At 44.0% G+C, this 17836-nt stretch overlaps 1 protein-coding gene across 1 annotated transcript in view; it reads left to right on the top strand.

The window, feature by feature from the left end:
• Positions 1–17836, top strand: part of NOXA1 (NADPH oxidase activator 1) — a 590376-nt gene that overhangs the window by 211727 nt on the left and 360813 nt on the right. The window contains 2 exon segments of the mRNA XM_030206681.1: positions 11003–11110; positions 13120–13179. Of these exon segments, the coding sequence (XP_030062541.1) occupies positions 11003–11110; positions 13120–13179 (168 nt within the window).

Raw genomic sequence — 17836 nt, 5'->3', positions numbered from 1 at the left:
TGTGATTTGGGTTGTGGCTGACCGTTTTTCCCGGATGGCCGATTTCGTTCCTCTGCCAGGACTTCCATCGGCGGCCGCCTTAGCCTAACACTTCATTCAACACATTTTCCGGCTTCATGGGCTGCCCATCCGAATCATCAGCGATCGTGGACCACAGTTTACCTAACGCTTTTGGAGAGCCTTGTGTGCAGCCTTGGGGGTTGAAACCCACTTTTCATCGGCATACCACCCCCAGACCAACGGGATGGTCGAACAGATTAACCAAACCTTGAAGGGGTTTTTGCGGGCTTTCGTCAATAAGCGTCAAGATAACTGGGCCTCCTTGCTTCCATGGGCCGAGTTTGCCTATAACCACAGTGATCACTCGGCCTCGGGAAACTCTCCCTTCTTCTTGATATATGGGCGACACCCCCGGCTTCCAGCACCCTTCCCTTCTGAATCTCCTACACCCATGGTTACTCAAACTTTAAAGGGCCTGCAAGGGGCCTGGGAGATGGCACGGGAACAGTTGCAGAGGACAGCTGCCAAGTACAAGTCCTTTGCGGATCGTCGCCGGCGACCCGCTCCAGTGCTACAGCCGGGGCAAAAGGTATGGCTAAGCACAAAACACCTACGACTCCGAGTACCCTCACGGAGGTTGGGACCCCGGTACATTGGGCCATTTGCTATCCAATCGCGGATTGGAGCAGTGACATACCGGTTGCGGTTACCGAGTACTCTACGGGTGCATAATGCTTTCCATATCTCCTTGTTAAAGAGTTTCCGGGGTTCCAGATGGCATCCACAAGGGCAGGAAACCGTGGTTCCAGAAGCAGATCCTGATCTGGAGTATGAAGTGGAGGACATTCTAGACTCAAAGAGGCGGCGGGGAAGGCTATACTATTTACTGTCCTGGAAGCACTTTGGTTCCGAAGACAACTCCTGGGAACCCGCGGCCAACGTACATGCTCCAGAGTTGGTCAGAACTTTCCACGCACAGTTTCCCCTTAAACCTAGCCCCGGGGAAGGGGGGGCATCCGGGGGGGATACTGTCGCGTTCCGCGTGGCGTCTCACACCCATACCTGTGCTCCCGTGGTGGGGAGCGGGAGCACGCGGCCTCCACAGCACCGAAGGACGGTCAGAGAGGTCCCGCGGAGGAGCCGGCGTGGCCGCGGGCCTGGCAGGTCGGACCGGGATCGGCGGCCACTGGAGGGAACGCCGGTCTCATAGGAGGGGGCGGTCGGGAGGAGGTTCGCGCCGGCCAACATGGCGGCGCCGGAGCCGACGTCTCACTTGCGTCTGAGCCAGGAGGCTCTGACGCTCCACCTACGGCGCCCCTGATTGGCGAACCCGGGGAATGACTCCGCCTGTAGGTCGGGCAGAGCCTATCCAGGGACGCTGCTAACTTCCTGGGGCCGGATTGGTGGCTTTTCGTTCTGAGGGCGGGATGGCGCGATATTCTACAGGATTGCTAGCTGCCCTTGCTAGCCGCTATCCTAAGACTGTGCTGATATTCTACAGGATTGCTAGCCGCCCTTGCTAGCCGCTATCCTAAGACTGTGCTGATATTCTACAGGATTGCTAGCCGCCCTTGCTAGCCGCTATCCTAAGACTGTGCTGATATTCTACAGGATTGCTAGCCGCCCTTGCTAGCCGCTATCCTAAGACTGTGCTGATATTCTACAGGATTGCTAGCCGCTATCCTAAGACTGTGTGTGTGGACTACTAGCCAGGTCAGTCCGTCAACCCCGTGGTTCCAGCAGTCCTGCTGGCCGCCTGCAGCTGGGGGCTCAACCCTTGGTGAACGGCGGCCGCCGCGGGTGAAGATTCGGGGTTGCACGGCTGTCCTCTGAGGTCCTTCTGGGCCTTGCGGGACCTAAGGGCTCACCAACAAAAGACAAGACAGAACGTCCATCAAGGTCCATCAAGCACAGCATCCTGTTTCCAACAGTGGCCAATCCAGGTTACAAGTACCTGGAAAAATCCCAAAATAGTACATTACATTTTATGCTGCTTATCCTAGAAATAAGCAGTGGATTTTCCTGAAGTCCAGAAGAAATAATGGGCTTGGTAACAGAGGATAGGGAGAGAGATAGTGGACAATAGAATGGTTGGGAGGCAAGAGAGAGAGAGAGAAGTTGTACCCGGGGTGCGGAGGGAGGGGGACAGAGATACTGGATGGGAGGGCAGTTGGGACGAGAAAGGAAGAGATGATGGACCTGGGAGTGGTGGGGAGGGAGGGAGAGAGAGATAATGAATAAGAGGACAGTTGCGAAGAGAAAGGGAGAGATGGTGGTTCCAGGGATGGTGGGGAGGGAGGAGATGGAAAATTGATAGGTAATTGAAAATTAAAAAGGAGATGGGTGTGTGAGAGAGTGACATTTGAGTGGACAGAGGCAGAAAAGGAAAAAAAGGGGAGGAAATAGCTGAAAGGGAAAAATCAATATGTTAGAGACTAGGTGTAGGGAGGGAATGGAACATGAGAGAAGAGAAAATAAAAGTGGACAGCAGATACTGGAAAGAGAATTAGCAGAAGTCAGACAAGAAAGCAGAAAAAGAGAAACTGGGACCAAGATGTTGGAAAACAAAATGTCCAGACAGCAAAGGTAGAAAAAAGTGTTTTATTTTGAATTTATTAAATGGAATATGTTAGCTTTGGGATATGTGCATCACAGATGATTTTTCTATTGTATTCAGTGGCTTAGCCAGATGGCTGATTTGGTAAAGGGGAGGGGGCTTGAACCCAAAATGGATGGGCACCAAATTTTCTCCCTACCTGAATGCAAAATATAAATAATTGATCTGGTGGGGGATCCCCCAGACATGGCAAACTGAAGACCTCCTCCTCCAGTCCAGCAGCCAGACATCTCCAAGCTCTGCAGCTGGTGGCAGTATCCCCGAGTTGCCACTGCCCCCCCCCCCCCCCCATGCACGTTCAGTTTTTATGAATGTGTGAAAGACGAGCAGGTGTGGGTGTGGAGCAGCATCAGCAACTCTGAAATACTGCTGCTAGCTGCAGAGCTTGGAGAGTTCTGGTCGCCGGACCTGAGGAGAAGAAGATGGTCATCAGCTAGTGAGGCTTGGGGAGCCCCACCAGTCACAGCAAGGGAGATGTTAATTTTGGGGAGGTGTCTAATCCCCCCCCCCCCCCTTCGTGGTTACACCACTGATTGTGTTCAGTACAAAATGAGGTGCATTTCTATTTTTATTTCTTCAGTGTTGCAGTACTTGCTGAGTTTAACTTCTTGGGGTTCCCAGTTCTGTTTTTGTGTTCATATTTCTAATGTGTGATTCCCTTGTTCTGTATTTGGTGTAGGTCTGTCTGTGTTTTGTGTGTGAACAAGTCATTTAAAGTTGTTTTATGTGTGGTAGTAATGGTGGGTGGCAGAGGCGTAGCTAGGTTTTGACGTCTGGGGGAGCAGACTTTTGTAAAATAGGCGCCAGAAGGGTAGGCTGGCCATAGCATCCCACAGCAGAGAAGATGCAACTAGACATTCCTAGAAATGTCAAGGCACTGCTAATGCGCCCCAAGCCTAGGGGACACTGGTGGCTGCTTTAGAGTCTCATTAGGATTAGCACATTTTCCAAGGGGAATGTACCTAGGCTCTGACTCTCTTATAAAGGTAACAACCAAATAGGAATTTCTCTGACCTTTTTACAATGTACTGCCAAGTGGCAGCCAAGTGAAAACACAAATAGAAACATAGACCAAAGAAATATTTTTTACACTTGCAGCCTATATTAGCATGGCAAGACGTTGGCATTTGTGTACTGTGAAGTGGAATTTCTTACAATAGGCTGCAGTTAGTAAAATGCTGAGGTGGATTTAGTGACAGTGCCGGTACAGTACTGAATCTGAATTTACAGAAATACAGGTTAATAAATATAAAGCATATGTTTATGCCGATATCTTTTTATTGAAACTTAAAGACACTTTATCAACTTACAACTAAGTTTTGCATTATGCTTCTTAAAACAGAGAGAAAAAAAAACAAACTTCAATAAACAAAGTTGAACATTTCTTATTTTCTGAATATCAGGCCCTAAAATAATAACACAGTAGATGACAGCAGATAAAGACTTGTACAGACCAAGTAAGTACTGTTCAAGTTTCAATACTAGATTTTATTCAGTGCTATGCCTATAACTTTGGGATGCTATAATGAATGAAGTAAACAAACTTTAACAAAACCTTTTGCGCCTAGGCCTCATCCTGGAAAAATGATCAATCACAGTGTTGTAATCAATTGCTTCAGCGAGCTCCCTTTCTATTGACAGAAGAGCTAAGCTGGATAGTCTGTCCTCACTCATGACAGAATGCAAATAAGATTTTATCAGCTTTAGGCGGCTAAAAGACCTTTGCAGAAGCACTGCTTATGGGCAATGTTAAAAAGATCTGGTAAAGTGTAGTAATGTTTGGATATATTGAGCACATATCATTAGCGATCATGAACTTGAGTACAGTATTTATGTTAATTTCCTCTTCACTACTGCTAGCCGTGTTTAGGGTAGGATCTGAAAATTTTTTCATCAAGCCTTTAAAGGAGCTGAATTCTTCCAGAATTATACTTGCGCCATCAAGAACAGAGGCATACTGGTGTGCAAGGACTTGTAATCTGGCATCATCCTCTTCAGAATCAAAATGTGTAGGATCAAGCACAGTAAATTTGGATGCCACCTCCTGAAAATGTTGGAACCTCTCCTGGGTACTTGTAAGAACTCTGTCCAAGGAGACCAAATATGACTCCACCAAGAAATGCTTCCTAGCATCAGAAATCACTTCATCATCAGCAAGTTCCTCATGAAACCTTTTCCTTTTTGTACTCTCTGTGCTTTATACTGTGTAGTTATACCACACTTTAATGCTAGCTCAGTAGCCTCCCGTTCAATTTCTTTAAATTCCTTTTCATAGTCATTGCGCATGTTAGTTAAGTCTGTGTGATAAAGCTGGATCAAGTGAGATGCTGTTAATATGTCAGTGGTACTTTTCTGTAAGTATGTAGACAGTGTAAAAGTCTTTTGTAGCAGCTTTCCCCAAAACACAAGGAAGACCACAAACTTGTATGTGCGTAGCGTTGCAAGAATACCTTTTCCTTCAGCTAGCTGTTTAGATGTGCAGTTTTTTTATCTCTCCATCCACAATTCGTTGTAAGGCAACAACTAGAGCAGGCAAATTTTGTATGGCTGCTTCTATGGCTGATTTCCTACTCGCCCATCTCGTATCAGATCATTTCTTCAATGATAATGCAAACAATTTGTTTGCGTTGCTCTTATTTGAGGATTGAAAAGCGAGGTAAGCTTCCGGAAAAAAAAAAAAGAATATTCTATTCTGAACACTTGAATTTACAGAGTCAATTAAAACAAGATTTAGATTGTGAGCACAGAAATGTGTAAACAAAGCATAGGGAGAAACTTCCTTAATTCTCATTTGAAGACCAGATATCTCACTTACTTATAGCAGACATGAGAACATTAAAAAAAAATTTCTGCACTTGCTCCTGGCAATTCAATGAACTGGACAAAGTGTTCAACAGCATCACCAGATTTTGTTACATACCGTAATGATAATGAAAACTGATCCATTCGGCTGATATCAATGGTGGAGTCAATAATCATAGCAAAATATTTTGCAGCCTTGATTTCATTGACAATCAGTGCTATAACTTATGACGAAAGGGAATGTATGAGATCATTTTGTATGTCAGGGCTTAGGTATGTTGCATTTCAATCACCCATTAACAAATTCTGGCTAAGGAGTGTATCATGTTTAGCTAACAATTTAATCAGTTCCAAAAAATTCCCCTCATTCGTTCCACAACCAGCCAAACCTCTATGCTCACGATGACCATGAAACGGTAATCCTTGCTTTACAAGGAATAAAACTACATCAATAATATGCTTCAGAAGCATTCTGTTTTGTTCTATTTTTTCTTTTCTGCAGCTACAAGTTTTGCAAGAACAGTTTTATCTCTTAACAGATGAAATCTAGTAAGAAAAGTCTTTCTCTGCTTTTCTATGACTCTCGCACTTTTCATGCTTTTCAATTTTGTCAATGCCCTTGTTAAACTTTTTGCAACCCTTTTTAGGATTGCTCCATGTACGGTGATCTGAACATGAAGCACCTGAGAATAACCAACAATAGAAGCAAAACATTGCATTTGATGTGGGAGAATATACTAACCACTGTCTATCAGTTTCATGGCCACATTTCTCATGTTTTCTTTTGTACCATAACATACTAAAGTGCCGCCCATCTTTGCCCTTAGGAAATACAAAGTTCTTTTTCAGTCCTGGTTGACAAGGATCCTGTTGGAGTAATGCTCGTATCAGAGGAGGTGTGATGGATTTATTTCAAAATAAATATGGATCTGTTGGAAAGTCCACTTTTGTATCAATAAGTTCACAAAGTACTGTGCTAAATGTGGTTTCCTCTTCTTCCTTGTTTTCACTGTCAAATGGATCAGAGTTAGGTTCTACTATTCTTTCTTCATTTTCACTATCATCATTTGATGGGAAAAAAGTGCTATCAGGCAGTTCTCCACAGGATAAGCTGGTGCCACTTCGAGCAGAAATTGATATGTTGGAATTCATAGACCAAGCTGCTTCTTCCTCATTTTCATTATGAATATCACTCTCAGACTCAGTGTTTACATAGTGTTCACTTGAGCCACCAGCAGCATCAGTTTGTGCTTGAATTGCTTCACAATTGTTAGGAATAGCAGCACCAACATGTTGAGAGCTAGCTCGATGAAAAAAATCATCAATGCGCTGACACTTAGCTAGTTCTTTTTCATGGTCCTTGTCGGCTTTAAGTTTCACTCTATGCCATCCGGAAAATTTCTTTTTTGCATTGCTTGAACTCATTGTTTAAAATGTTAATCAACTTCAGATACAAAGTTTTTGAAGTGACCACAAACGCGGACTACTGTAAGTCAATCTGGAAACCACAGGAAACCGTACGAGCACATGTAACTCCCTGGTGGAGGAGAAAGATATTATAGACAGTGTGCGAATCAAAGTCCTTAAAAAGGTAAACTCAAGAATGATAAAGTTGAATCCCAAACCAACCAATACATATCTAGACAACAATTTCTTTGAATAAATCCACATATGATATGCTTCAAGGGAAAAGCAGTGCAGGGTCTTCTTGGACCTCATGTGCACTGCAGTTCTGATATCCACACCAACAAGAAGTTTGTGTCGGAACTCAGAAGGGGTTGAAATGGATTAATCATGTAGCATTTGTATGGACCCTGTGGCCTCTGTGTCAATGTGCTGTTTTCTACTTTATGGAGAAGACTTCAGGAGTGCTCCAATACCACTGCCATCGGTCTCACACGCCTGCTGCTAGTGTTGTCAGTTTCATGATTGAAGAGTGGAGCACTGGGGCCACTGGAGCTGACCCCTCTGCTGTGTTTCACCAGCAGACCTGTGCTCTTCAACCACGATTCTAGCAGCAGCAGGAGTGCTCCTGTACTCTGCCAAGGTAGAGAGAGCAATGCATGCTGCTGGTCCACAACACACTTCCTTGGTTAAGAACCATTGGTCTAGGCACATGCAGAAACACACGCACCCAAAATGATGGAAACAAACTTCATGAGTGGCTAAAATCATCAAAACTCTGGTTAATGACTTTTGTGTGGGCCCTTTTCTTTCCATAGTCTCACAGGCTGCACAAAATTAAATGGTAGATCACAGGTTGCCCACCCTGGGATAGTAACTCAATATAAACCTCAGATTCGTTTCCACTTTATTGTGCAATGTGTCAGTCTTCTCCAAAAATATTGTCCAGGTTGCCCCACCTATGCAGACTCCTTGTTTCCCTTGCCTCCTCCTAGGAGTCCTAGCCCCTCAAGTCCGACATCAAGAAGGCTATAGGGACTCCCCCTCACACCCTGTATTTGTGCAGAGATGTTTTCACCTAGTAAAGGGTCACCAACACAGACATCAGAAAGATGCAGATGTGATTCCATGCGTCACAATGAAAGAAGAGTTTAATTTTACTTCCATTTAATTTCAGCATATTCCATCTTTATAACATTGGGTGTCCCAAAGGCAGATTACAGCAACAGTTAAGATCAAGAAACAGGATATTCTCACTGAAATTTTGCCATCTCTGTATAGTACAGAACAGTGTAGAAAAATGAGCACAAAATACAGATATTATAACTGCGGTTTCTACCAGCTATAAGTTTTAAGCTGTTTTAGTGATGTTCAATTTTTATTTCATGATATTTATATTGTAAACGGGCCCGCTGCTCCAGTATGGGGGAGGAAACCGCCTCCCGCGAATAGCCAGATCTTCACAAAACTGCCACCAGGGGATACTTCAAAACATTCCTTTATTTGTCAGGTTAATAACCAAACTTCACTCCAGAGCCCTGGGTTAGGGCTTCTCCGGCAGGGCGGTTCTGCCTTGCTTAGTACATCAGCCCACTAAACACAAAGACTCTGCCCCACTCCCTGAGGGGGATTCAATAGTCCTTTTGAAATCCCTCCTTTTTGGTCAAAGTCAATAGCACACAAACAGTACTTGCCCCCCCAAGCAGGCTTTCCCCTCTTCCCACCCGGCAGGCCTCCTTCATAAACAAGCCTTTCAAATTCAACAGAGTTTCTCAAAATAATCAGGTTTCAAACAGGCTTGTAATTCCTCCAGCAAACTTTCCAACATTCAGGGTTTCCCCCCAAGGCAAACAGGTTCCACAGAAGAAAACAGGCTTCCCTATTTAAGTAGGGTTTAAATCAAAATAAATTCCCAAAGCAATGTAGGTTTGCAAACCTTCAGGTGCTGTGCTCCTCAGGACTCTCAAGCTCCCATTCCATTCTGCTTTCTTCCCCCTTGCTCAGCCTCATTAACCCCCTCTTCCACCCAATCCATCCAATCCTCCTCCTGCTTCTCACCCCACCCCTCCCTCTTACAGGTGGGAGGCATGATATTCTGATTGCGGGTCCAGGGGAACTGGGCTTCTTCCTTCTCCCTCCCTCTTGTGGTCAGAGATGGTATATGGCCAGTTTGCCTATCCCCTGGGCTCCCCCTGCTGGGACTGGAAACGCATTCTGGGAGATGTAGTTCAGGGTTTTGCTGCTTCATTTTGTACAACTGGGCTGTAGCCTTGTCACAATATCTAAATATGGGAAGCTTTCGAATAAATTAAAAGCTATCAAATAAGTAAAAAAGAAAACAATCTTTGTCCTCCAACTTTTAAGGCACTGCCTATCCAACTGGAACTAGGTAGGAACACCCCATCTCCTGTTTTCACCCCTTGCTTCCCTGCCCCCCCCCCCCTCTGTGGGTCTCCCTTGCTTCCCCCCTCTGAAATCTCCCTCTTGCTTCCCTTGATGACCCCTCTTCTTTTGACTATCTTGGTCTGCCCTCCCCCCACACCACACACAGTGTATTTTATTTCCATTATGTCCCCCTTTTTAAATTTATTTTATGGCAGAAGAAGAAGAGAGAGAGTGAGTGTGTGTGTGTGTGTCTGTCTGTCAGTGTCTCCCCCTTTTTTATGGGCAAAAAAAAGGGCTGTCTACCCCCCCTCCTGTCCATCGATTGCAATCTATAAGTTAACCCCCCCACCCCCTCCTGTCCAATGTCTCCTCCCTGAGAATTATATTTTTAGCTTTAACAAAACAGCTAGTGCCGCGGAGGAAAAACCATTTCTGTCCCCAGGCAGAGGCCCAGTCCAGATTCCCCACCACACACACAGCCAGCACCTTTATCGTCAGACTCAGTCAAGAAGAGCTCAGCTGAAGCTGAGTGAGGCCGAGAGGCTCCACGTCCCAGCGTCGTCGACAGCTGGGCTCAGGCAGTCTATACTGCAGTGCACTCTCTGGTGCCTGCCAAAGAAACACCGTGCCGACCTGCACTGTGTGTGCTCAAGGGGGGGCGACCCCTGGGGCTGAGGAGGAGGAACGACGTTGAGAGCGGCTAAGCCAAGCATTGTGTGAGTGAGCTGAGGGCCTCAGCAGCTCTGTGATGTTCCCTTTCCCGGCGGGCAGCAGTAACATGCTAGAGCAGCAGCAGTAGGGGCAGGGCAGGCACTGATTCTAGGTGTCAGTCGGCGCAGGGCAGGCTCGGAGTCAGCTGTTGCATCGGACTCCGCGTGGGAAGGCAGGAGCAGCAGCGCATGCGCATGTGTGCCATAAATTTTAAAAATCCAGTTCTGGTGGGTGGGGAAATCAAGGGAGGGGACAGGGAGGATAGGGGATTGAGGGTCCCTTAATTTCTGCCCTGGGCCCCAGCATGTCTAACACTGGCCCTGTGCATAGAAACAAGTGGGGAGGCTCCTGTGCCCACTACCCACCAATAACAAGGTAGGTCTAGAAGGGGGCAGCAGAAACTGAAGATCCTGGTTTTGGTCGGGCTCTGTGTGAGACTACGGTTCAAACTAGGAGATAGCTGAAACTAGGGAGGTGCATTCATGTAAAATAAATGGGAAATGTTAATTAAATATATCATGATATGTTTAACCTGAAACAATGGGGAAAAAACTGAAATTGTGCTATTCTCCTTGTGTTGTTAATAGTGTGCATTATTTACAAAAGGTGCGGACTATTTTTTAATAGTGTAAACAGTATGCACTATTAATGACATTGCTCCTGAAATGAAAATTAAAAATAAAACATAACAAAACAAAATAATCCTACAAATGACATGGGAAACTAAATAGAACAAAACTTTTTCCCTGCACATCCCTAGAAAATGTGGTAGGTCATTAGAATGTTGGTGGAGGCCTTTATCTTTTAGAGCAGTTAGGTTTGGGGATGGTGACCACATGGCTCCATGCTAAAGCGAGTTCTGGATCTAGCCCATTGCCTCTTGGGACTTATTGGCCTGCTTGTCTTCAGACAGAAAAATTTTAATTTCTTAGATGCTGAGACATGGATATATTTGTTCACTGTAGATATGAGGAGCTCAGAATTGTCACAAGAATTTATAGGTTTGTAATTGAAGGGGGGGGGGGGCATGTGCTGGTGACACTAGAATACAAAGTCATAGACTGTCTTTGGTCTCATTTGTAGAATCATCTTTTCCTGGAGCCCCTGCAGGTGCCACAAGGGGAAATTTTCCGGCCTCGTAAGCAGGAAGTTGAACAGTTGAATTCTAAGGATTTCTTAGGTAAACCAAAGGTAAGGGCCCTGTTTACAACAGGCAATATAAATGAACCATAAAGCAGTGTTCTGAGCTCATTAGTCATACAGATCAGCAAACAAAGGTATATAATGAACTGCAGGTCATGACTAGGATAGAAACTGCCTTCTCTTAAAAACACTCTTAGAAACAGGCAAATTTATATATCACACTGTTCTCAATATGGCTTACCCCAGAGAGTCAAATGCTTAGAAAAGAAGTTAAATTATTCTCTCTTCTCACAAGATTATTTGTCTAGTGCTGTGACCTATTAGGTAGTATTTCAACTGCACCTGTGCAGCCCCAATTTACATTAGATAGAATATTGAAATAGACCAAAAACAATAGGCCAATAACCCCACTAAGTTACACAATTAAAGCCCAAATAGTGGGTAAAGCAACAGGTCTTCAAACACACTCAAAATAATATGAGGAGAAAAAGACTTCAGTGACTGTTCATGGCTGAAATATAAACAAGCTAAAGAGCCTTATGTTAGACACATCACCAGTCTAAAAAAACCTCCTCTTTAATCAAAACACATTTTTATTTTTTTAAATCAGTTGTCATTTATCGTTTCAGTTTTTGTAAAGTCCCAGCATCCACCGTTTAGCACTTATCTTTTCACATGAAAGCTCGTTTCATTCTCAATGGAATTGTCCATTTCACGAGATCGCTTCTTCAGGAGAGACTTCCACAAAACACAGGAGTGGAAAATGCTGTAGAAGATAAAACAAAAAAGTGAGAAGAAGCTCCCCAAATTCATGGCAGTATAGTACATAAAAAAGAACTCTTAAACTATCAACCGGTAATTAAGAGCATACACTCAGCACTGCTACAAACAAATTCAAAATGGCACCCCACTAAAAGGATGCGGTCAGTACAGCAACCAATCAATAATTCATACATCACAGGAAAACCTCCAGTCAATGTATGTATTAAGTCCAGCAGGTTCCAAACATCCCAATCTAAAGATCCATTTCTATTCTAGACATGTCACCCCCCCCAATCCCACCCGTTTTGTCTGCTGGAATATGATTTGAAATTGAGGCATGTCCAGCTCTGGTAGTATTTTAGAAAAGGATCTGCCACAGTAGAGCCTTTTCTAAAATACATGCAGGAATATTTGCCTGTATGTACAGTGGGAGTGACCAGTTATAAACATCCAGACAACAGAGGCAGAAAAAAGTGTTTTATTTCGAATTTATTAACTGGAATATGTTAGCTTTGGGATATGTGCATCACAGATGGTTTTTCTATTGTATTCAGTCACATAGCCAGATGGCTGATTTGGGAGAGGGAGAGGGCTTGAACCCAAAATGGGTGGACACCAAATTTTCTCCCCACCTGAATGCAAAATATAAATAATTGATCTGGTGGGGGATCCCCCAGACCCAGCAAACTGAAGACCTCCTCCTCCAGTCCAGCAGCCAGAAATCTCCAAGCTCTGCAGCTGGTGGCAGTATCCCTGAGTTGCCACTGCCCCCCACCCCATGTTCACTTTTTATGAATGTATGAAAGACGAGCAGGTGTGGGTACGGAGTTAGGGGATAATTTATAAAATTACCCCCTAATTCTAGAGTTCTATCATTTTGTACCTTCCACAGATGGTGAAAGCATTACTCTCACTCTTTTGATATGTTGTTCATCAGGGATGTAATGCTTTTGATGTGCTTTGTGGAAGCTAGCATCTCATAGAATCCTGCAGCCAATCAGCTGCAGTATCCCATTAGCTTTATTATAGCAATAAGCTTCTTTTGGAATACCTCTTATGGTTTAAGAAGGGCAACTCACATATCCTCCACTAGCCATGTGAGAATGGCATATTATTGGCCCCTTAAAACAATTTATTAAATGCCAACAAATAGGAATCGCCCTTGCAGGAATAGAACATGCCAAGATAGCCATAGCTGTATCATACATAGATTGTGGGCAGGAGGAGCTGTCCGATTGGATGAAAGTTGAGACAGATTTATGTTGTAATGTAATTCCTATTCTTGAACTTGATAGGTAATCTCATCAATCATTCCAAATGATGAATACATAGGATTTGAGCCTCTCCGACCACAGGTGAGATACTATTAGAGCATTTATGAAGGAAATAAAAGATAAAGGTTGTTCCTTGTATGTAAGTTGTGAATGACTTATGGGGGCTGCCACTTGAATGACAGTTTCTTGGCAGAATATTAGTGGGGTGGTTTTCTATTTCTTTTTCCAGTCAACTTTACTCCTCAAGTTAAAGTCGGGTATTAATTTACACCCTAATTCTATATATAGTGCTGAAAATTGCATGTGCAAATTTGGGCACACTCCCAAATTATGTATTAATTACTTAATGAGCCCATTAGTGCTGATAATTGGGCACTATCAATTATTGGTGCTAATTTGCAATAATTGGAATTTATGTGCCCATCTTTATAGTTGCTATTCTATAAGGGTGTGTATATAAACTTTTCTATGTGGATCCAAAAAGGAAGTGTGGCCATGGGAGAGGCATGGGCAGGTAAGGGGCATTCCAGGAAATTGCACACAATGTTGTAGAATTCAGGGGATTGGCACCTAATTTAAGTGCAGAGATTTACACCAGGGTTCAGTTGGTATAAATCCTTGCATCCAAAACTGGGTGCAGATCCCAGCACTAAGCTCTATTCTATAAATAGCACCCAATTTGGAGCACCATTTATAGAATAGCGCTTAGCGCATATTTTTTTTGGTGCCCAAATTTGGACACCATTTACAGAATTGAGGCCTTATTGACCAGAAGTAGACGAATGGCTGAATTGGCCAGAGACTAGTTACCTGACAAAAATCCCAGTGAGAGATTCAAACTCAGTTCATGGGTGCAGTAGGAAAGCATCAGGGCCCATGAGGCCTGTTTTATGAAGAAAACATCTATAAATTAATCAGTAATCCCTAATGGGGAGAGTGTTACCAGACTGATGGATGCCTGTGACCTGACTCATCAGCTCCTGGTTTAGAGATGGTGGAAGGGAAGCATTCCTTCTAAGGTAGGACATATCTTAATATTAGCTATATATGGTTGGAAGGGAAAGGGACAGTCAGTCTCTTCAGTGGTAGATCTAACCCTCCAAAGCCTTGAATTGTGGTAGGCCTAGGTGGGGTCCCCCTCAATGTTGCATGAGGGTGAAAGAAGGACAGTACCATGCAAGATCACCACATCCAGTGATAGTGGCAGGCTTACGTTAATTATGTGGCTGAGTACTTGAAGCATCTGCCCCTGGCAGCCACCTGTGTTGGAAAGTCTAACCTGAGCCTCATCTGATTATTGATCTTCATTATAGGAGGGAACATGGAACATAGGTCTTCTTAGCCTTCATTTTCAACTGAGTGGGTTTTCTTTCCATATTTGACTTTGCATCCACTGCTTCTGTCTTCATTCTTCCTCACATTTCAAGTGATGCAGCTGTCATTAATAACCCAAAGGTCAAGGAATGCAACTCTTACTTCTTGGGTGCCTGCTGATGCACATCCAAGACCTGATGAAGAGAAAGTGGAGGAAGCAGAGGGAAAGGAGCAGAAAGATGGAGAGGAATTGGGGGTGGAGGGGTGGTGGGCAGATAGGGCGGAAATCTAAGGGCAGAAGAAGACAGAGAGAGCCCTGTTAGGAGAGAATAACACAGGAGTCTTCAGGAGAAAATGAAGAGGAGCATGCCAGGGAATGAGAAGAGGTGGAGAAGAACCTTGGAGGAAGACGGAGAAATGAGAATGTAGAGAAGGAGAGTAAGCTTGGGGGTGGTGGAGTTGGAGGACAATTTAGAAAGGTCAGAGAGAAGGGAATAGATGGGGGAGAAGTGTAGAAGAGAGGAAGACAGTGAGATACACCACACCATCTGTACCTCTTTTTCAAATTCCTACAACTGCTCATTTGTTTGTTTTTTTATTATTTAATTTCTATTGAAACTTTGTAACCAGACTTGAAACAACACAAGAAGGATCCAAGATGGCGACGGTATGAGAAGTGTTACCAGACGCGTCTCACTCTTCTTTGCAAACGCCAGCAAGTTGCTCCTTACCTGAACCCCAGAATGGGGAAAAGGAGAGGCAAAGTCAGAGAGATTCCCTCTCTCCCTGACAGGACAAGTAAACTTCGGCAGGCTAAGATGGAAGATTTTGCAGTCGCACTGGGTCCCGGGCAGATTTCTACTCCGGTACCTGAGGCTGGGGCTTCTGCGTCGGCCGACAGTGTAGATGGGGCTTCTCTCAGCCCCATCGAACATGCAGCTCCTCCACAACCAGGAAGCCAGCTCTCCAGAGGAGCCCTGCAGGTCCAACCCCCAGTGGAGAGCAGTCTGCAGGGAGGGAGCCCTTTGGAGACAAGGGGAGATCAGAGGGACGACAGTTTGGGAGCTCCAGAAGCGACATCAGCTCCTGTACTGCTTGCACAGACAGTGAGTATTCTGGAAAATGCTGCTAAAGCACCCCTTCCTGAATTAACATTGGAGAAAATGGAAAAACCAGCTGTAGGTGACGCTAGGGTCACTATCCTGCTTATAATCGAACGAGAAAAACGCCCAAAGTTCCGACCTAAATCGGGAGATGGACGTTTATCTCACAAAAATGAATAACGCGGTATAATCAAAAGCCGAACTTGGACGTTTTCAACTGCACTCCATCACGGAAGCGTACAACGTTCACGGGGGCATGTTGGAGGCGTGGTGAAGGCGGGACTGGGGCATGGTTATCACCCGAACAGAGATGGGCGCCTTTTGCCGATAATAGAAAAAAAGTATGCATTTTTAGCTAGAATTTAGGGCACTTTTCCTGGACCCTGTTTTTTCACGAATAAGGCCCCAAAAAGTCCCCTAAATGACCAGATTACCAACAGAGGGAATCGGGGATGACCTCCCATGACTCCCCCAGTGGTCACTAACCGCCTCCACCACAAAAAATGATGTTTCACAACTTTTTATTTTCACCCTCAAATGTCATACCCACCTCCCTGGCAGCAGTATGCAGGTCCCTGGAGCAGTTGTTAGGGGGTGCAGTGGACTTCAGGCAGGTGGACCCAGGCCCATCCCCCCTACCTGTTACAATTGTGCTGCTTAATGCTTAGTCGTCCAACCCCCCCCCCCCCCCAAACCCACTGTACCCACATGTAGGTGCCCCCCTTCACCCCTTAGGGCTATAGTAATGGTGTAGACTTGTGGGCAGTGGGTTTTGAGGGGGATTTGGGGGGCTCAAAACACAAGATAAGGGTGCTATGCACCTGGGAGCTCTTTTACCTTTTTTTTTATTTTTGTAAAAGTGCCCCCTAGGGTGCCTGGTTGGTGTCCTGGCATGTGAGGGGGACCAGTGCACTACGAATCCTGGCCCCTCCCACGAACAAATGCCTTGGATTTATTCATTTTTGAGCTGGGCACTTCCATTTTCCATTATCGCTGAAGAACAAAAACTCCCAGCTCACAAATTGTCGAATAAAACATGGACGTCTAATTTTTTCGACAATACGGTTCGGTCCACCCCTTCACGGACCCGTTCTTGGAGATAAACGCCCATGGAGATAGACGTTTTCGTTTGATTATGCCCCTCCACGGGACTTAACCTTTACTTCACATTCCTCCCTACAATCTGTGGTAACAAAAAATGCTACAATCATTAAGACTTTATCAGAAACTGCATTAATTCAATTGCAAAAGACTGAAAAACAAGCTGTAGAAGTAAAATCTCTTACTGAAAGAACTCAAAAAATGGAACTTGTGGGTCAAACATTGATTAAAGATAAGAACTTTACTTCCTGAAGGCAGGAATATCTGGAAAATCAGTCTAAGAGACTTAATTTGAGACTAATAAACTTTCCTAGTTCACATCTTATTACCCCTGTACAAATGGTAAAAAAATATCTTGTGGAAATATTGGGTATGCCAGAAAATTCACTACCATCAATAACTAGAGCGTTTTATTTGCCAACTGATTCTAGAATGGAATCAGAAAAATTTCCTCAAGGTGGTGCAGTGATGAATCTGACTACCTTTTTGCAGTCATCATTAGACGTTATAACAAAAAGAGCAACATTATTGGTCTCATTTGCCTTGGAGATGGATCGGGATGCAGTACTGAGACTTTCTTTAAGACATTTGGATTCAGTTTTTTGGGGGTCAAAAATAAGAATATACCCAGACTTATCAAGAGAGACTCAGAAGAGGCATAAAGCCTTTTTGGCTTTACGCACAAGAACTGTGGCAATAGGAGCTACCTTCCTGTTGAAATTTCCTTGTGTATGTAGAATAGTGTTTCAATCTAAAGTGTTTCAATTTTTTTACCCCAAACAGCTAGAGGAATTTCTAATCACTAGGGAAGAGGTTAATGTAGTGGTTTAATCCCATATGTACACTGTTTAACAGCCTTGGAGTGAATCACTCGGGGACGTGACGCTTCATTAATATAATTTACAATGTATGTTTATTTCCTTTAGATTATATTATTAATCTTACATCTTGGATTGATTGATTTATTCTTGTGGTCGATAACTATTTGAAACGTAAAAAATATTTGCTTGTCTATATAATTTTTATTTCCAAATTGTTTATTATCATTCATAAATCTGAAATTATGTTTGTTAACAAGCTTAATAAAAATAAAGTTAAAAAAAAAAGAAACTTTGTAACCAGAACACATACCATAAGACAGTTATCTCAAAATAGCAAACAAAACTTCCACAGAAGCAGTTTTGTACAAAATATAATCCCTCCCATTTCCCCATTCCCTC

This window comes from Microcaecilia unicolor, chromosome 6 (assembly GCF_901765095.1).
Source record: "Microcaecilia unicolor chromosome 6, aMicUni1.1, whole genome shotgun sequence".
Taxonomy (NCBI): domain Eukaryota; kingdom Metazoa; phylum Chordata; class Amphibia; order Gymnophiona; family Siphonopidae; genus Microcaecilia; species Microcaecilia unicolor.
Note: the sequence above shows the minus strand (reverse complement) of the source record. Positions and strands in the feature narration are given on the sequence as shown.